At 41.9% G+C, this 21,778-nt stretch overlaps 1 protein-coding gene across 3 annotated transcripts in view; it reads right to left on the bottom strand.

Annotated features, from left to right (window-relative positions):
• LOC149303982 (solute carrier family 12 member 6) overlaps positions 1-17,994 on the bottom strand; it is a 44,450-nt gene extending 26,456 nt beyond the window's left edge. For all 3 annotated transcript variants that reach the window (XM_089480872.1, XM_089480875.1, XM_089480874.1), the window contains exons 1-2: positions 17,758-17,994; positions 14,708-15,859 (exon numbers count right to left, since the gene is read on the bottom strand). In XM_089480872.1, the coding sequence (XP_089336998.1) occupies positions 14,708-14,948 (241 nt within the window). In that variant the 5' untranslated portion in view covers positions 14,949-15,859; positions 17,758-17,994. The remainder of the gene's footprint in view (positions 1-14,707; positions 15,860-17,757) is intronic.
• Between the last annotated feature and the right edge of the window lie 3,784 nt (positions 17,995-21,778).

Genomic DNA, 21,778 nt, shown 5'->3' with positions numbered 1-21,778 from the left:
CACACTATCTCCCCTTTGCTTACAGGACAACTGGACATGTCCACAATGAATTCTTCCATCACTATCAAATTATATACTATGCATCATGGACATATCTGAATTGCATCACCCCTTCTTAAGATATTAAACACAGATTAGTTTGACACAGAGAACTCAGCAGAAACAGAGGAAAATTTCAGTCTCTAGAAAACAAAAAAAGTCAAGCATGGACCTTACTAAGGAGTACTGGCTCCCAAACTCTACTTTCATCAGAATGCTATGATTTTTCATGAAATCATAGGACTCCTGTAGCCCACTGGCATGGTCTTTGGACACTTTATTTGGAAATCACCACATACACTCTTCAACTGTAATATAACTAAATCCTCATCTGCTGTTTCAGTCCTCACTGTTCCAGTTTTCCTTCATCGATCTCTGTCCCTGCTCTATAAGCATGGGTCTAATCTAATGCCCTGGAGTGGAAAACAAAAGAGACAGAGGTCAGTACTGTCACATGTTGAGGGAAAATATACAATATGGGTCTTAATAAATTTTGCCAGTGCATGGATTTTAATTAGGTCAGTGGCCCTTTGGTCTCAATCAGTGAGACATGGACCGCTGGCAAGACAAAGGTGGGACATGGGTGTTTTAGTTAAAGAAAGAACATTATTCTCACTAATAACACTTTAGTTAGTACTTGGATGGAAGACCACCAACAAAGACAAGGTGCTGTAGGCAATATTTCAGAGTAAGAAACTGGCAACACTGCCTCTGGGTATTTCTTGCCTAAGAACATCTTATGAAATTCATGGGGTTACCTAACTCAACAAGGAACTTCAAGACACATGTACACACATTCTCCACCAAAAGAGATTATTTTAGACATTCTCACCAAGCTGCTTCCTAGAGACCACATCTAGTTCATGAGAGAGAAGAGGAATCCTGTGGACTTAAACAAGCATCACTGAGAAGGGATTCTGGAAGCAAAGAAGCATCAATACTTGTAAAGTGATTAGTGGGAGAGGGGACTAAAGAATGCCTGCTCTTTCATTTCACACACACCCTCTCTCTTTCTTTGACTTATGTACTCCAGCCTTTTTGCTTCTTGCCTGCAGAGATTCAAACCCTAGTCTCCCAGTGTCTAGGGGCTTGTCTACATGGGTGATTTACCTCAAATTCCTCCCAGGCTCCCTGTGTCCTGTTCACATGATGCAGGGCCAAAACCCCAAATCAGATGAGGGCTGTCTTAATGACACCTGTACCCAGTTTAGGGCTTCCTCCCTCAACCAGCATTTAAATAACTCATCTTTTGCAGTGGGTATTTGTCTCTCCTCCCAGAAACAAGTGGCTGCCTTTACACATCCCTGTGAGCTGCTCAGCACCACTGTGGGCGTGAGTCACTCTGAGGTCAGAACAAAGCGCCCAGCATCTATAGCATAGCTCAGGCAATGGGGCTGGGCAATGAACAGTGCCATATGGGAAGGCAGCCACCTGGCAAGTATAGATCTGCCCCTAGTCCAACACTCAAACCACTACACCATGCTGGCTCTCGTTCATAAATGTTAGTTGCCTCTTCATCTCCACAGGGTACTCTGGTGCTCTCTTTTTTTCTCTGTTCTTTCTCTTCTTTCCTCTGCTCTTTTACTTTCTCAGTGGTCTCTCTTTTCCTCAGTTTTGCTGCTCATCAGCACTTCTCTATTCCACTTAACATCTTACTTTTTGAAGATTTCAAGGGCTCTTAAAACTCTAAAGGCATCAGATCCTACCTGATCATCAAAGCTAAGCAGGGGCAGCCCTGATTAGTACTTGTATGGGACACACCAATAAATACCAGTGCTGCAAGCCATATTTCAGAGGAAGAAATTGGCAAACCATCTCTGAGTATCTTTTTGCTTCAGAAAGTGCTATGAAATTCATGGGGTTGCCATAAGTTGACAGGTGACCTGACAACAGACAGACAGAGACACAGACACACATATGTCTTGGAGTTACCTAGTGTCATTCTGGAGAATTAAAAAGAAAATGTCTCCGGATGTCTTCTCTTTCCCTTAAGGAAGACTGTCACCTAGTGACTGAAAATGGCACATCAGGCAGCAGACAGATTTTAATTAGCTAAAATGAAATTGCCTATATTGAAAGCAAAATAATCTTGACCTTAGTACCCATGCCAAATTTCCTATTTAGATTTCATGGGCTTATGTGAGACACACATCCATACACATGGCCACACATTATTAATGATAAAATGCTATCTTTGTTCTGGGGGTAAAAAAGAAGCTATTTGTCTTTTGTACTTCTGGAAATCTACAGATGACTGCTAAATACACAGTCGCCCCTCCTAACTCATGGATCTGAGATCTGCACCCTTGAATATACACAGAGGAGCATTCTCTGCTATTTGCAATGGTGCATGCGCCTGGACTGCACGCCCAGGGGCGCACCCCATTCAACCCTATGAGGCTTGGATAAGCGCGAGCCTCCATTTTCGCAGGAGGGGATGTCCAGAATGGTTCCCCCGCAAAAATAGAGGGACAACTGTATATGCAATCAGTTTGATGTTTATATTCCAAATACACACTTAGTTTAAATCTAGATGGTCTTGGAGCAACCAACACAACAGTCAAAGCTAGGCTAGAATTTAACTTTTGTTAAAGGAAACCCAGAGTAATTTACTTTTTAATGGCCTCCCTGACCCTAAGAGCATCCAAAGCATTTCTGCATATACATTAGAAAAGGTGTGTCAAATGTGAAGCCCTCTAAAGTCTCCAACAGAAATCCAAATACATTCCAGACTATTAAGCGATTTTCAGAGCCAAGAAGCCACAAACGGAAAGCTGATAACACTTAGAAGTTGTCAGTTCACACTTTATAAGTACATCTGCATGTCATTTAAATCACTTCATCCATTTTGCAGAAAGTCAATGTTCCTTGCCCTGGGGAAGTGAAATATTTAAAAAAATCCATACAAAGTGGATTCTGGCAATGGATCCCCGTTAAAACAGAACTAGGGTACCTGTGGTTAGGGAACATGCACAGAATGATGTTCAAGACTCTATGGATTGAACACAAAACTCTATGCATGCAATAGTGATGTGTCTGTGAGTAGACACACATTCCCTAGCCCCATGTTAAGGCCTTTTGGCTTCCTTCTTTTCACATGCTCCCTCTCCCTTCCTCCTTGAAAAGATACAACTAACAGATGATGTTCAGAACTTTTCCTTCCACCTGTAGTAAACTGTGGTTTGCTGTGAACTCCTGGCTATGGTTGATTTGAATAAGCCAGTTTTATAACCCATAGTTTGATATTCATTTGTTTAAAAATGAGCATGGTTAATGTTAAGCACATAGTCACTCCCAGATGGCATGGAAAATCATGCAAACAGAAATGAAAGCAAGCTTCCAAATGCTTCCTCCTGGCCACATCTGAACCCTGATGCAGCTCAGTCCTATTCATATACAGTCGTCCCTTCTAATCTGCAGACTTGGAGTCCGTGGTCTCACTTTTCACTATGGCAAGGTGGGGAGGGATTAAAATAGCACATGTGCCCATATCACACATGCACAACTGCGCATGAGAGTTTATGCCCATTATAATCAATGGGCTTTGAATATAGCTAATTTCTATTTTCGCGGAAGGGGGGTCCAGAATGGATCCCTTGCAAAAATGGAGGGACTGTACTTTGTGCTAAACCAGTCGTGGGAGTGGGGGTGGGTTTGTGGGATATGGATTGTATGTTTTAATGTTGTAAGCTGCCCCAGTTGCGCTGCGCAGAGGGGTGAGGTAAAAATAAATTTTATTATTATTATTATTATTATTATTATTATATGGCTGTCCAGATCTTACTACACTGCAACTCTCAGAATTCCTCATTAGCTAGGGATATGATGCAGTCCTGCAACATCTGGAGTGCTGCATGATTTCTATCCCAAGCTAAAACATCTCTAGCGTGATATATGAACATGGACATTGTTTTTCTCTACTCGGATTGTGGGGCAGGTGGGTATCAAAGATCTGAAAGAGGAGCTTGATGAACTGATATTCGTTCAGCTGAAATAAAATGAATATGGTGGGAAAGGAATGGAAACAGCCTGAGCATTTGCTGGGTAGGAAATATGATCCTGCTATATAGACATAAAGTGATGTCACAGTGGCACTGCAGAAGGTACACCTGAGGAAAATGAGCAAGTGTAACGGAACCTGCATTTGACTGCAGTTCCTAAAGAGAAAATTCAGTCAGTTACAGACTCTGCATACAGTGAGATTTTATTAGTATTAGGCTAGTAACCAGAGTCCTCTGTTCACATCACAACATCGCAGTTCAGGGAGTATGTTGGAAAATTGAAAGGGATTTAGTTGTGAAGATGACGAGAAGTCTACAAGACAACTGGAAATCATACACTCCTCCTCCAAGTTGTTGAACTGCAATTCCCAGCATTCTCCAGCTATGCTGGCAAACAAGGGCTGCTGGGACTTGCTGTTCACTATCTGAAGGGCTACATGATTCCCATCTCTGGTCTACAAAGTAAATTGTAAAGAAAATGCTAAAAGCTACCTAGGGGAAGTTAAGATTGCATGTTTGAGAGGGTAGATATTCCGGAAATTCTAATATTTAATAAGATGCATTTTATATCCTAAGCACATAAAAGATGACAAAAAGCAAAAATAATGAAGTACGGTGTGGTAGATTTAAGTCAAACACTAAGTCATTTTCCCCAAGGTGAAAACATATGATACACATATAGAATGGCTGAAGCGCTGTTTTTATTTTTGGGAATAAAAAAAGAGTACAGTAGATATAAAAAGCCACAGCTGTTTCAAGTTGTGCATGTTTTAACCTTACAAATGTCTTGCTTTCTTTTCCCCATTCACACCGCCACCCATCCTTTCTTTAGTTCCACAGGTCCAGTCAGAAACTTCCAGATGAACGTGAGCTCTGCCGCTGCATGCACAGTTTTTGGATACTATAATTAGGAGCAAGCACAATATCAGAGTAAGATACTAACTGCTAGAAATAGTTGTAGGTATGCAGAATCACATATTTTGGGGTAAAGATTGAACTTGAAAAGGCTATGAGTTTCCATCCATCTACAATTTTTGTCTCAGCTGTGGAAGACTTCACACTATCTGTGGAAATTTGTTGACATCACACCACAGACAATGTAGAGGAAAGTGAAATTATGTTGTAACTTGTGCAGTTATCCCAATCCACCACATCAGAATTTCACAAAAGGCATCCATCCTGACACCTATACACTGCAAGCTAGTGGAGAAACACCAATACATTTCAAAGAACGTGTTCTCAATGTCAATGTAACTACACAGGTTAATCTATAATATTTCTATTTATATATTTATTCATTTCATTTCCCTCCTTTCTGTCAAAAGTAGAACTCAGCATGACTCACAAAGAGATTTGAAAGGATGCATACAAATAAAAACACAAACAGTTATACTGTTAAAAGACAGCAAAACAAATCATAATATTAAAACAAAATTGAATTAAATGTCACTTAAAAACATATCAATAAAAGAGTAGCACATCCACCAGTCAAGAGCCCCTTTCTTCAGCAACAAGTTAAAAATCTGCTTGAACAAAATTTTTGACTATTTCTATGACCACATGGGGTGGAAAAGGGAGATTTCCCCCCAACTTCTGCACAACAGGCTTAGCAAACTCATGAAAGGGACACATCTGAGAATCAAAGTAGAAGATTTCCCCCTCTCTAAGGTTCTGCTGAGGATATAAAATGAGTGTAGGCAAGGAAAGCAAAGAGCTTCTTGTTATAAGATCAAAAAGGGGTGGAGTGGGGAAACAAAAAGAGGGAGGAAAGCAGATTTTTATCTGGCATAAACAACAAGGGAACAGAGAAAGCTCAGTAGACCAGATGTTATTGTCTGGAAAATCAGTATGGCTACTATGATCAGGTCTGACATTTAACATGTGAGCAGAACAATTAAGCAGAACCCTGAGAATTTCAGTTTTGATTTTATTAGAGAATGTTACTAGCACTCCTGTAAATATGTTCACCCATCCTCCATACCACCCTATAACCATATTAATGGGGGAAATCCCTCACCATTCATTCCCAAGATCTCATCTGAAGAAATTAGTGCCTCCTCTCTAGAAACACAACAGAGATAACAATATGATTTCTTCAAACCTGAGTCACCTTGTGCTGAAAAATGGGGAATATATGTATAGGAGCACAATGACAATGGATAGTGCAGACTAGGGTACTTATTCCTAACAGAAATGTCCACATGGAACAGCTATACATGTATCGGAGGGTATGCATCTTTGTTCACATGTAAAGGGAGGCAAAGTAAGAGCTAATGCAAATAAAGAGAACTTTACATACATGTTTGCAACCCTGAATTTGTGTGAAAACCAATGTCTTTATGTTGTGGAAATCAAACATCTTTGCCTTGTGTATCTTTAGAGATATCTGGTAGCACCTTGGAGACTAACTGAAAGAAAGAATTTGGCAGCATGAGCTTTTGTAGACTTCAGTCTACTTCCTCAGATGCTTTTGGTTGAGTGGAAGCCAGGGACAGACATTTACTATATGTAGGTGAGAATGTCAATTCAAATACAAAATTCTTTGTGTATGCCGATGGTTATGTCTTTGTTCACAAATGGCCATTGTTAAAACTGGACTTGCTATGCCCAAGGATTTTGAATTTGAATTGACATTTTCACATACCTATGGAATATACAGTCGCCCCTCTAAGTCCGCGGACTTGAAATCTGTGGACTTGGAAATCCATGGAGGGGCAATCGCAGGCATGCACCCTGCATGCACATGGCCCATTCAAACTTATGGGGCTTGAATATGCGCAGGATTTCGAACTCGCAGGGGGTTCCAGAACAGATCCCCCATGAGTTCAAAGGGGCAACTGTATATGTCTATCCCTGGCTTCCACTCAACCAAAAGCATCTGAGGAAGTAGACTAAAATCTACGAAAGCTCATGCTGCCAATTCTACCACTTGTATATGTGTGTGCATCCTCTTACTGTGCATATACAGTCAAGCAAAGTCTGCCCATGTAAGGACATCTCTGGAGATACTTATATAGGAAATAAACAGCAACCTGAAAATGTCATTGTGGCCTTACATATTTGAACTGAGATATGCAAAGGGACAGGAAAAAGACTGCAGCATATATTATCCTGCCTATATAGAAACTGGCTTCCTTCTGTTCACACGCTTATTTCTATCTTGAGAATATATAACCTTAGTGGTCACCTAAATTCTTACTACAGGAAGAAAGCAGCACAGCCAGGTTTGCCACTGGAATAAGGCAGCCAGCATCTCCCAGGAGATAAACCAGGCACGGCAGTTGGAACACAGAGTCCCTGAGGCGTTGGCTGGCTGCACAGTCTATCCTCTTCGATATTTGTGCATGTGGAGATGGAAGCATGCAGAGGGGAAGGGAGACGGGCTTTATTAAACAACTGCAAATGGGTTGGGATGTGAACAACACAGCATTCAACCACCAAAGAACCATGATGAAAAATTGCAGGCAGTTGTTTGGGAAACTGGGGAAAATCCTAACAGCTAATAGGGACACACAGTTCTTATCAAATGGCCTAGGTTTACAGTGTGGGCATAATGTCAACACAATTGAACGAAAGAGAAGTGGGTGGGGATTGTAAATGACTGATGTAAATGCACAGAAATGGGAGTGTGTGTGTGTGTGTGTGTGTGTGTGTGTGTGTGTGTACTTGGGAAGAGTGTAGCAACTGGGAGGAAATTTCTTCCGAGATACAATACCTACCTGCAGAAGGCAACACATTCTTTCTTGAAGCTAAAAGATTCTTGACACAGTGACAGACTATAATGTGCAGGGAAGAACATATGCACTTCAGTACTCTGAGACATTGTGTAAGAATTGAACAAACCAACAAAGAAAATAAGATGGCTTGTCAAAATTTAGGAACCTCAAAAGGACAAACATGTGGGGGGGGGGGGCATCCCATAGATATTGCAAAAATAATGAAATGACAGTGAAGCATGGGGTGACATTTGGGCTTGGTTTGGAGCTAGTCCAGAATACAGTGAAAAGGCTGCTTAGTGGAACATCCTATTACATACATTTACTTTCTAAGCTCAAAGTTCTGCACTGGCTTTTAGTTAGAGACCAAGCCATGTTCAAAGTGCTTCTCTTTGTATATAAGGTGCAAACAGTTCTGGACAAGATTACCTGTGGCACTGCCTTCTTCTGTATAGACCACTTTAGTCCTTTCAATCTTAGGGGAAGCCCTGCTTACCATAACATGACCTAGTGACATATATTTGGCTGCAAAATGTGGAATGACCCAATACAGAGTGTTCTGTTGTCAACTGAGGACTCATTTCCCCAAGAATGTCCTTGATCATTAACTCTGACAGTTATACTTGATGATTACAATGAAATATTTTATTGCTCAATAACTGTTTTCTTATTTTATTTCTTAGTCTCACTCTTGTTGGTAATCTCTTTAGGAACTTTTAAAAATAAAAATGAAACACAGTTTTTTGTGGGTTTTTCGGGCTATGTGGCCATGTTCTAGCAATGTTTCTTTCTGACCTTTCGCCAGCATCTGTGGCTGTCATCGTCAGAGAACGTTTGCCTGGAAAGGACTTGGCTGTATGTATTGTGTGATCTGGAAAGGCAGGAGTGATTTGCATGTGTATTGTGGTTGCTAATGGCATTACTCAGGGTGTGAGGGTCTGCACAAGAGGACTAATGTCTGCTTGATTGGTGCTTATTGTCTGCTGGGAAAACCCTGACCCTGGGAAATTTCTCCTTTGCATTTGTCTTTATCTTACTATCTTTCAGGACTGGTAGCCAAACCTTGTTTACTTTAAGGGATTCCTCTTTCCTGTTGAAATTGAAATTGTCCAAGTCCAAAACTATGGATGCTGGCCATGAAAGCCTTCGACTTTACAAAAATGCAACGTGTTATAAAAATATTCATATTTAATCATAATCGCCACCTTAGGTGTTCTGACTATAATGCAAGGTAGGTTTTAGGGTTCTCTAATTTTATAAAGCCACCCAATCTAAGGCGGGATACATACCGCCATTTAGTACGTATAGAATACGTACTAGGGTTAGGAAGGGGCGGTGCTTCCGCACCCCCCTAACCCTAGTACGTATTCTATACGTACAAGATGGCGGCGCCCCTTCCACATGGGTGCCGCCATCTTTGCGTATCGGACGCTGAGCGTCCGTACGCGTCGCACCGCTTGTGACGTAGCGAGCGCGCCCCTGGCGCCTCGCTACGTCGCAAACGCGACGGTAAAAGAAGCTCCATTTTGGAGCTTCTTTTTCGGTCCGCGCGGGAGTCGGGCCGTCTGAAGGCTCCGGCTCCCCCGCGGACCTACTGGCGGCGGCGGCAGACCGCCGCAAAGCGGCGGTATGTACCCCGCCTAAGTATCTTGCACATTTTGAGGTCATATTAATAGTCAGGTTAGGCAGCCAGTGACAAAAACGTTTCACATAAAGAAGAAAAAGTAAGAACAACAGAAAGTTCTGCTATAAGGTTTGCTGAAGCAGCAGCACTTTTCAAATTAGAGCACATAATCCAAAAAAGTATTTAAAAAGCGTGACTGACATGATCAAGAGTCTGGAGCAACTCCCATATGAAGAAAGTTCACACCATTTGGGTCATGTGGAGAGGACTCTGATATAGGTATATAAAAGTACACATGCTGTAGAAAAAGCAGACAGGAAAAGTTCACACTCCCCATAATACTAGAACCCAGAATCATTCTGTGAAGCTAAATGATGAGAGATTTGAGACGGAAAACTGAAGTGCTTCTTCACACAGCATGTAGAACTACAGTCTTTCTTCATTATCACAGCAAGAGAACAAATGGAGCCGGCTTTAAAAGATGTTTGGAAAATTTATGAAGCATAAGGTTGTAAGTGACTACTTATGATGGCTGTATATAACCTCCAGTATCAGAGGCAATATGCCTCTGAATAACAATAAATAAGGAACAGAGCAGAAGGAGTACCTACACACATACTCCTTGTAAGCATCTAGTTGGCAATTCTGTACACAGAATGCTGGACTGGTTGGGTTCTTAGTCTGATCGCCATGGCTATTCTCATGCTATTATGCCATTACAGTCTATTACACAGACAAAAAAGAAAAAGGAACACCAAGAGGATAACCTGCTACAGTACTAGGGCTGGTGCAGAAGAAATAACATTAGATGGCTCAGAGGAACAAGTAATGAAACTTCAACTTGTTTAGTTGTCCTTGGAACAGATCTGTAGAATCTGCGACAGGTCAGTCTGAACACAGCTCACCAACTGTATACTGAGACCTGAAGGAATCTCAAGAGGCTTCCTGTTTCTACTGCTAGGATGACACAAATGAAGAGAAGAATACAAAGCATATGGTAGACTATAATATACAACACAAAGCTACAACGGCTTTGCTGTGTTACAAGTTCTATAGGCTTAGCTTTGAACAGCTACCTAAAACATTCATCAGCTATGTATGATAACCTAATAAAATATACACATATATATATTAGGGTTCTAATTTAGAAGAAGTACCCTAAAACTCAAAGGACAGGTAATGTGAAAAGCCCAGTGCTATTTTGATCTCAAGATTTTATGTCTATCAATCAATCTGGCATGATTTATGCAATTTATTCTCCTGGTGTTGTTTTTTGTGGTGCTCCAAAAAATGTGAAGGTTGAAAACAAGCAGTCAGAAGAAGGAAGAATGTGATATAGAAATGAGGGAAGTTACATTGACATGGGAAGAGAAACTAAATGAGCTGGCACATTAGAGAACGGAAAGTGGTATATACCGTATGTGTATGTGACGGGGGTGATACTCCATGTTGCTGTTGCATGCCTTCAAGTCATTTCTTATCAATGGCAAGCTTAACGCAACCCTATCATAGGGTTTTCTCGGCAAGATTTGTTCAAAGAAGGGTTTACCTTTGTCTGCCCCTGAGGCTGAGAGAGGGTGACTTGCCCAAGGTCTTCATGGCCAAGCAAGGATTCCAGCTCTGCTTTTCAGAGTCATAGTCCAAAGCTCAAACCACTACACTATGCTAGATACTTCATTCTACCAAAAGGGAAGCAGACCTGACCATACTGAATAAGAAAGACCCGTGCTTATTTATTTGCAGTATTCACTTATTTCCATAATTTCACACACTGACCAAGACTCCTTTTATCCAAAACCAACATAGAGACTGGTTGTGTACGGATGGGATTTTGTGATAAACCGATTAAGCACACTACCTGTAAAAATGCTTCAAAACTATGGGCAAGGTATCAGTTCTCCTGTTGCTTTTATCCTTCTGCCATCAAATCACTGGCTAATTTAAAGGAGAAACTTGGAATATTTTAAGCAACATGACAGACCAAAGTCCTTTTGATCCTGGCTGCATTTTGGTGCTTCCAGATTTGGTTTGTGTCCATGTCAGGCCCTGGCCTACTCTGCTGTATCTTGCTTTGCTCTTTAATCACAGTACCTGAATGTCATCTGATATATAGTGTAGTGCAGCCTAGAAAGGTTGTACCTTCACCATAAGATGTCTACTCTGACTAACTGCCTTCTACAATGCATCTTATGAAGTATAATCTAATACCTTTGTTCCAAATGAAATGTTATACCATTTTGAGAGGATGCTCTAGGGGATGATATGGAAAGGGGGGCAGTTTCTTCGCCTAGACTGTCCATCCTCCCCACTCGTTCACCACCACATATATCATCCTCACGACTCCCTGGCAGACAAGTGAGAGCAGCAACTTTTGCTAACTTTCTTACCTCCTATATAAATTCATACAGATAGCTACACACACCCCTAGGGAGACAAAGCATCACTGCACTATTCCCTTGCCACCTATTCTTATGAACAGAAACACCATAAGGTACTTCTTGTACAACAAAACTGACTGCCCCACGCCCCACACATGCCTATCTTTAAATCATTTATGACACAATGCTAATCATACGTGGGTGCAGGGAAATCTCTGTTTACAAAACCTTCATTGCTCAATTTCCCAGAGAGGGTAATTTGGAGCAACAGCTGAGTGGAATAATGTTTTTTAATAAGCCTGCGCTAGCGTTTATGGTGCTTTATAAATGTTCTTTTGGATAACCCCCTCATCTCTACTTACATCCACTGTAACACAATGTACTACTTCACTGTCTAGTGCAACACTGGGTTTTAATTTTTATTTTTAATCCACAACCTTTTTGAGAGCTGTGGGCTGTCCCACAAACAACACAATCCAAGGCAGATTCACTTCAGGTGTGGCTAGATGAGAAAGTCATCTCTGTGTGTGCTTCTTTTAGTGTGTCTCAAAAAGCAAAAAATTCCAAATGTGTGGCAATAACTATCACAAGATTATTAGTGGTCTGCGGTTTGGCTGGATCTTAAAAGACTGCTGAGGGTTCAATGTTGCCTTTCATGAGCCTTACAATAGAAGATGTGATTTTGAGTCAGTGGGGATTGAGCAAAGCTCAGTCTGACCTTAGATGTTCTGTAATGCTTTTAAAAGCATTAGAAAAGGGAATCAACAAGATTCAGGGAACTGAAATTCTCCAGAGGCATTTCCCGTGAGTCTTGCTCAGCATTTCCTGGCATGAAGGGGGATAAAACATCTACTAATCAGCAATGCCAATAACCCCCCAAATTAAATCATAGCACAAAGAAACCAAGCCTACCCCTGTTTTAGAAACTATGATGACAAGAGCTGCACCTGACAACTGGGATCCGGAAATTTGAAAAAGGGGAACTGTTTTGTCTGTAGTGGTTTAAAATCTATTTGTCAAGCCCTTCACCTAAAAGGAGGAATTAAGCTAGTCACGATATTTCAGAAAGCTAAGTCAGGTAAAGCCATCCACGTCTCAAAACACCATCTGCCAGAAAGCGATTGATAGAAAACACATGCAAAATCCAAGACAGCCTTTTCTGAGATCCTCTGCTACTCTCAAAACAACTTCATATTTCTCAAGCCACATGAGAAACCTCTTCACAGCACAGGCAAGAATTGAATTTTCCTTCCCTACCCTTCCAAGCTATTGTGAGTTACTAAAAGATGGCACACCTGAAAGTCCTCTTCTATGACTAAAAATAACAGAGTCTTGTGGCACATTTCTTACAGCCTGAGCTTTTATGGGCTACAGCTCACTTCATCAGGTTCACAGAGCGTTATCCAGAATTTCCGGTTATATGTACAGCACATCACAACGTCTGTGGTCTAAGTAACAGTTTTGGGAGGGGCCACTCTTAATAATGTGACTATCACTACTTTCTACATTAAATTTCCCTTTGACTTCTCTGCCTATAGTTCCTCCCCTAAACATATGTACAGGATGGCAGAGATCCTGTGTGTGTGCATAGTTCCACACACACAGTTCCGCATCCTCCCACCGCCCAACAGCTGCCAGGTCCTGGAAGGACCCCTGCTGCTGTCACGTACTAGTGAGGAAGGAGAGATTCAGTTCAGACCATACAGAAGCAGCTGGTCTCAGTTTTATATCACAGGGGAGGGAGGAGGGTGCGCTCACAAATGGAACCCACTCACTTTTGCCTTCCCCTGGGGCTCAAAACAGCCATATCTTCATGATCTAAATCAGCTCTCTCACCCTTCCTTCTCCACTAGTAGATAACAGCAAATAGGGTCCCTCCCAGGATTTGATAGCTGCCAAACAGTAGGAAGCGTTTGCATGGAGTGCAACAGTGAGTGAATAACACCCCATCCAAAATGGGACTTATGTATGCATACACTGCACTTACACACACGTAAATCACTAAAAAGATCAGAGAATTATAGAGCTGGATGGGAACACAAGGGACATCTACTCCAGCCCCTGGCCATGCAGAAATACACAACCAAAGCACTCCTGAGAGATGGCCACTCAACCTCTGTTTAAAGACCTCCAAAGGAGAGTCAACTACTTTCCAAGCAGACTAGTCTACTGTTAAAGGTCTTATTAATCTTTTGGTAGAATCTCTTATATTGTAATTTGAATCCAGCCTAATTTAAATCTAGCCTCTGGAGCAGCAGCAAAGAAGTTCACTCTATCTTCTTCATGACTTTCCTTTAGGATGTCTGTGTAAAATGTCTGTGTGTGCATGAGTGTGTGCTTGTTGTATGTTGTTGTGTGCCTTCAAAGTCATTTCCAACCATGCAGAGGGCATTGATGGGAACTGCACTCCAGCTACATCCTTGTCTTATTTTTTAGCTAAGCAGGAAGTGGGATTTTCTCCACCTGGGTTGGGTTATGTTTATTGTTGTTGTGTGCCTTCAAGTCATTTCTGACTTATGGCAACCTTATCATGGAATTTTCTTGGCAAAATTTGTTCAGAGGAGGTTTGCACTGCCTTCCTCTGAGGCTGAGAATATGTGACTTGCCCAAGGTCACCTGATTGGTTTCATGGCCAAGCTGTGAATCGACCCCTGGTCTACAGAGTCGCAGCCCATCACTCAAACCACTATGCCATGCAGGTTTTCATCCATGTGTGTACACATACACAAACACACATGCGACATTCTGGATAATATCCCATACATTTGATGGTGAGGGCTACAGTCCGTAAAAGTTTGTGTTATAATAAATACATTAGCTTCTGTCATTTTTGTTGGAACAGAGTAACATGGGTACCCTTTTTGGACATTTCTGCTTCCATGCCACCTACAAATTGCCATTCTCCACTGACAAGGTTACCTCTGGCACCCAATATCAAAGGTAACTTACCTTCAGCCACATCCGTGCGAGGACTGTTTGCCTTTTCAGGAGCTGTTTCAGCTGCTTCAGTTGCCAGTGAAGTGGTCGCTCTAGAGAAGTCACCCTCACTGCGACTTGTTTCGGGGACACTTTCTCTGGAACTGAAGCGGACACGGGAACTAGAATGAGAGCTGAGGTCCGGGCTGGTGTCAGACAGGCCTGGGATATCATCGATTTTTGTGGGGGTAACCATGAACCGGACAGAAGCCATCTTGGCAGCAGGAACGGATGGGGCAGAAACAATATTACTGCCTTGAAAACTTTAACCCACAGTTGGCTGGAGTGCTAAGTAGTAAGACCTTTCAAAAGGGCACAGATGTCAACCGTGTTACCAAGTGCTCCCTTGAGAGAAAGACTCATGTCTTAGCATCGACTGATGAATTGACTATGACAATGTGGTATCTAGACATCGATGATTATCAGGTGTATTTTCCAAAAACGTGATCAAAGAAAGTGAGATGATGAACAAGCATGATTTTGTAGGCTAGTATATCACAGATGAGTAGTCCGAAGATTCCCATTTATCAGGCAACAGTGGCAGTTTTTTCTTCCCAAAGGTAGAAAGCTACAGATCCAATCAAAACGTGGTTGTAACTGTTGTGTGCTAAAGAGCCATACCGCAAATTGTCGGCATGAATGTTTACCCCAGGAGGCACAAATCCTGGTCAAAATTTCTGTTTGTTAGGTCAAAACAAATTTTTGGCACAGCAAAATACATAGAGGTAATTTCTTCCCACAAGGCAAAATCCAAGTGCAAAAGTTTCTAAAGCGCACGAAAAGGCTACAGAGTACCTGGCAAAAGTAACATCACAAGCCAATTCTTTTCCAGGATGACATGTAAAAAAAAAGGTTATTCTTTGATGCAAATATTCTTTGTCATCCTGGTGCCAAAACAATGATAGTTTCTTATCTCAAAAAGCAGAGGAGAAATATCACAGCATCCCATGCAAAAATGGTAAAAGCAGATTCCTTAAGATAATGCTGTCCCTGTAAAAGGATGCAGAGTTACTCCATAGGCTCTTGGTAATGTTTCAAAGATCCTGGCATGCGAAGATAACCCTTGGATGGGGCCTAGTGCAGGGGAATTAACAGCCTCTGATAACATGAGAGAGCATTAAGGTCCTGGAGGAACAAATACACACACAAACACACACATATATACAGAGAGAGAGAGAGAGGAAGAGAATCTTATACAAAACTGAAGCTGCAGAGATGAGTCATTTCCACACAAGGCTCAACTCCTCAGATTTCCAATACTTGGGTTCCCATCTGTTATCCCATGAGGATAACTAAGGGCAGGTTCAAGCTGACAAGAGTTCACAAAGCGTATGAAATGGTGCACACGACTGCGCCTAAAAATCCAAGAATGGCATTTAGCAAGCATGTTTATTTTAATTTTTTTTAATGGCAAACAGTCCAGAAATCAGAAAAGAAAAAGAGAGGCAAGGTTTAGCATATAGGAGCAGGACCCTAACAGTTATGGAAGACACTGGCAAGCAAGAGGATGGTGCAAGAGTGAGGATACCTAAAATCACTAGCTACGATGGAAGGGTGCAAATCCTTTTAAAAATTGATTTACATCCCACTTTTCTCCCAAATGGGACTCAAAAGTGTCTAATTTTTCCTTCAGTCCCTAAATTTCTAGTACTGTAGTTACTTAATACTTCAGCTGAGCACAGAAATACAGTGGCTCCTTGGTATCCGCTGGGGTTTGGTTCCAGCGCTGTACATCTGTAGATGTTCAAGTCTCATTAAATACAAAGGATAGTAAAATGGCGTCCCTTATATAGAATGGCAAAATCAAGGTTTGCTTTTTGCCATTTTTGAATACAGTATGCTCAAGCCATGGATGCTTGAGTCTGTGGCGAAAGAATCCATGGATACGGAGGGCTGACTATTCAGCTTAGGCATCCAACATCAAAGGGCCTAAGGGAATTTATTTATTGTATTTATACCCCACTCTTCAGCAATACAAACATAGGAAATAAAATGTTATCATAAAATATAATAAATATAATAAGAGTTCCAGATTTTCAACATCTCACTTCTCCGCAATGCTAAAAATCTGGGGACTGAAAGAAAATTGCATGGGGTGGGCAGAATTCATAGAATCATGGAGTTGGAAGAGACCCCAAGGGCCACCCAGTCCAACCCCCTTCTGCCATGCAGGAAATCCCAATCAAAGCATCCCCGACAGATGGCCATCCAGCCTCTGCTTAAAGATCTCCAAAGAAGGAGACTCCACCACACTCCGAGGGAGTTTGTTCCACTGTCAAAGGGCCCTTACTGACAGGAAATTCCTCCTAATGTTGAGGAGGAATCTCTTTTCCTGCAGCTTGCATCCATTGCTCCGCGTTCCAGTCTCTGGAGCAGCAGAAAACAATCTTGCTCCCTCCTCAATATGACATCCCTTCAAATATTTAAACAGGGCTATCATATCACCTCTTAACCTTCTCTTCTCCAGCATTCGGTTGTTCGACAGTAGAATACATTGCTTCAAAAAGTGATGGGGTCTCTTTCTTTGCAAGTCTCTAAACAGAGGCTGGGTGGCCACCTGTCAAAGGGATGCTTTGATTGTGAGTTCCTGCATGGCAGAATGGGGTTAGACTGGATGGCCTTTGTGGCCTCTTCCGATGATTCTATGACCACTGGGCCAATGATGGCCAAGGCTTCTGGGAGCTGAGGTCCAAAACACCTGGAAGACCAGAGTTTGGGCATCAATGACCAAAGGCAACCAAGCAAAATGTAACACTGGGCAATCCTAAAAGTCTGTCAGCTTCTGCCAGGGACTAATACGGTCGCCAAAGGGCAAAAAAGGAAGGGAAGGAGGAGATACAGGTGAGCCTGCATCCAACCTTGCCCTAAAGCATCTTCTTGCAAGGATGGGGGGACTGAGTGGGAGTGCGCATGCGCAGGGCGCTCTCCTCGCTCACTCTCGCTCTGCCCCCGCCCACCCCTGACTGACAGGCAGCCCCCGGGAAAGTCCAGGCGGCCCTTAGAGCCGGCCGTTATTTGTTTACCTGAGGCGCGCAACGGTCGGCCGCTGGTTTCCCCAACGTTCTAAAAGCGTCTCGCGCGCACTTCTTTTTCTCCTTTCTCTCGCTGTCTCTCTGCGGAGGTGGCCGCTGTTAGCGATGGTGCTGCGGCCGCTGCTGTTGCCGCCGCTACCTCAAATGCCGGCTCCGAAGTGGGTGGAGGGAGCCAGAGCGAACTCTTACTTTTTTTTCCGCTTGTCCTCATCCTCCCCCATCTCTCTCTTCCCCCTCCCTTTTTTTGAGTGTGCACATGCGCAGAACTAAGTAGCGGCTACTGTGGCTAGGCTATTTTTTTTTAACTTTAGAAGGGCTGGCAAAGAATCGAGGGGCGGGGCCGCGAACGCGCAAGGGTTGCCGGGAGATGTAGTTCTGATGTTGTGAAGGGGCAGTTAGTACTTAAGGAAACCTGAGAAATTAAACATGAGGTAGCTAATGAAGGAGTCCCATGTTTAACAGAATTTGATTGTATCAACCATATGCTGCATACAGATATAAAATATGGATATAAAAACTGAAGCCCATACACATATAAAAACTGAAGTTCCATGAGTCGATAGGAGAGTTGAAGGCATATACAGTATAATAATAATAACTAATAACAACAAAGCAGTTGTTAATATTAATTACAGTTATATACTATGTAGCTACAAAAGGAATAGGTGGCTGTGGAACTTGGTCTTTAGTGTAAGAAAAATACAGATCTAAAACACAGAAATAACCCAGTTTGAAACCGCTTCAGCTGCCCTGGCTTAATACTGGGGGATTCTGGGAACTGTGGTTTTTGTGAGGCATTTAGCCTTCTCTGTGAGGGGGCTCTGGTGCCACAACAAACTACAATTCCCAGGATTCCCTAGCATTGAGCCCAGGGCAGTTAAAGCATTCTCAAACAGGATTATTTCTGCAGTGTGTTTTGCACCAATGAAATTCAAGGAATCCTACATTTGATAGAATTTAATTGTATCAACCATGCAATATAGTCAGCCATACAGATTTAAAAACGGTCTTTAGTGTAGGAGTCCATAGGCCAGTTGAAGGCACACATAATAATAATAACAACAACATCACAGTAATAACACACAATAATAGTAACACATATATACCATATATATATATATATATATATATATATATATATGGCTGTAGAACTTGGCCTTTACTGTCAGAGAAATGCAGTAATTTAATAACCAAGGGTGCATCTACAGTGTGGAAATAATCCAGTTTGACACCACTTTAACTGTCAGGGCTCCAGTCTACAGATTCCTGGGATCTGTAGTTTGGTGAGGCACTATTACTCATAGGCAGAGAAGGTTAAAGTCCTCACAAAACTACAATTCCCAGGTTTTCTTAGGATGGAGCTACCGAAAGTGGTGTCAAACCACATTACTTTTACAGTGTAGAAGCACCCCTGATCTTTATCGGAAGAGGAAAATGCAGTCATTGAATAAGCCAAAGGTTTTAGGACAGCAGCCAGCAAGTGAGGCTACTGTTTTGTACTGTACTGGAGTGAGCCATTTTGAACTCACTGGGTGGGGACTTCCTTCAGAGTAGATTGTGCCATTTAAATAAATTCATTTTTAAAAAAATAATCTTTATTGGTTTCAATGCAATCTACTTCACAATCAGCATAAACACAGAGACAAAAAAGGGGGAGATAGAAATTCCATTTAAACGAATTTATTGTGCGGCATCTGGCAAACTCTTCAGCAATGGGTTCACGTCAAAACTCTTTTTTTTTTTTTAGCCTTAAAGCACATTTCAATTTCAAGTGACTCAGGATCCCTAAGTTTAATAGAATTTAATTGTTTCAACCGTGCAGCGTAGCCATACAGATATAAAAACCGAAGCAACCAAGTCACTTTAAAAGCAGAAATCCACATTGCAATAGTGTAGTCTGTGGAAATGTACAGAATATAGATGTGGGTTTCTTTGGGAGGTGTTCCTCTTTTTGTAGTTCTTAGCCTGAAATGGTCAGCTACTTTTTTGCACAATAAAGGAAAAAGTGGTTATGTGGGGAGGGAGACCTTCTTTGGTAGGAAAATTATGAGAACATTTAAGGAAAATGCAAAGGCTATCAGTTATACCAGAAAGGAAGAACCTCTGAACATGCAGTGAAGAACCGCATCCTGTGTTTTAAAAAGTAGCTGAAATGTCAATGGAACCAGGCTTGGGTTATTTCCTCACATTTCTATTCCATTTTCCTATAATGGCTAGATTGTCCCCCTCCCTGCTTGCATTTTGTCAGCAAACTAAGATCCAAAACACACTGAAGAAATAACCCAGTTTGAGACCGCTTTAACTGTGTTAGAGAATACTGGGGATTGTAGTTTATTGTGGCACCAGAGCTCTCTGATAGAAAAAGCTAAACTACAGTTCCCTAGGACTGAGCTTGGGCAGTTAAAGCAGTCTCAACCTGGATTATTTCTGCAGTGTGTTTTGAACCAAAAATAATGACATTGGAGAATTTACACAAATTCAACCTATGCAATGAGCTAATAGACATAGTGAAAGAATTCTCATACCTGGGATCAAATATTGATCAGAGCAGGGACTGCAGTCAAGAAATCATAAGAAGACTAAGAATGGGGAGGGCAGCTATGAAAACTAGAAAAGACCCTAAAATGTGAAATATACAACTGAGCATGAAAGTTAGAATCATACAAGCCATTACTATTACATATTACAATGTATGGATGTGAGAACTGGACAGTTAGGAAAGTGGATAGGAAGAAAATAAATTCATTTGAAATGTGATGCTGGAGAAGATTGCTGAGGATACCATGGACAGACAAGAAGTCAAACAAATGGGTCCTAAAAGAGATCAAACCAGAAATCTCTCTGGAAACTGAGATAGCTAGACTAAGGCTGTCATATTTTGGCCACATCATAAGAAAGCATGACTCACTGGAGAAAACAGTTATGTTAGGAAAAGTGGAGGGAAAGGTTGCATACTAGATGGATGGACTCTATAAAAAAGGTCACAGCTATGAATTTGCAAGAACTGAGCAGAGCACTGGAGGACAGGGAATCTTGGAGATGTTTCATCCACAGGGTCGCCATGGGTCAAGATCAACTCGAGGGTGGATAACAACAACAATCACACTGCCCCCTGACTTTAAACCAAATTCGGTGAGGACGTTAGCTAACCCACACAACATTTCTATGCAGCTTTCCAGCCTACTCATGTATCACCAATGAAAAAAAACCTTAGCTGTGGTGACTCCTACATCCCATGGCCAATGAATCATGCATATCAGCTCTATGAGGAATTATCTCCTAGCATGTCATGAGGATTCATGTCGCTGGAAGATACATGTCTCCAGCAAAACCGTTTTTCTGAACAGCATGAAAAAACTGGTTAGGTGCTTAATTAGGAACTACAAAGTTGCCACAGGTGTCCTCCACATCACGAAACCAAACAGCAGCAGCTTGTTTATTGCCTTTTTATTGGCTTCAACACATCTATTGTGGTTTCATTGGCAAGATGTGAACAAGGAGGTGTTTTAAAGAGCTATCCTTGGGCTCAGGACAGTCATAAACATGAGCCAATGCGGAAATGAAAGAGGAGGTACTAATGACAAAATATAGAATTCATAATGAAACAGCTATCTTAACCTCCTCTCTGGTTCCAACATTTGCCTGGTAGCCAAGAACCTGAAAGACGCATTAACTAGAGCAAGTGACTAACCATCTTTGTTATTGTTGACTGCCTTCGAGTCAACCTCGACTCATGGTGACTCTGTGGATGAGACATCTTCAAGATTCCCTGTCCTCCACTACTTGCTTAGGTCCTGTAGATTTAGACCTCCATGGCCTCTCTGATCGACTCTAACCATCTGGCGTGTGGCCTTCCTCTCCTACTGCCCTCTAGCTTTCCCAGCATCATTGTTTTCTAATGAATCATGCCTTTTCATAATCAAAGGACATCAGCCTCAATTTAGGGCTGTGCAGACTAGCCATTAAGGCCAGCCTGAGGGTGGAGTCAGGGCATGGCATCCACATGATGCAC

This window comes from Sceloporus occidentalis, unplaced genomic scaffold (genome assembly GCF_023333645.1).
Source record: "Sceloporus occidentalis isolate IW3139 unplaced genomic scaffold, rSceOcc1.0.p SCAF_14, whole genome shotgun sequence".
Taxonomy (NCBI): Eukaryota; Metazoa; Chordata; class Lepidosauria; order Squamata; family Phrynosomatidae; genus Sceloporus; species Sceloporus occidentalis.
The sequence above is the reverse complement of the archived record's forward strand: the minus strand, read 5'-3'. Positions and strand labels throughout refer to the sequence as shown.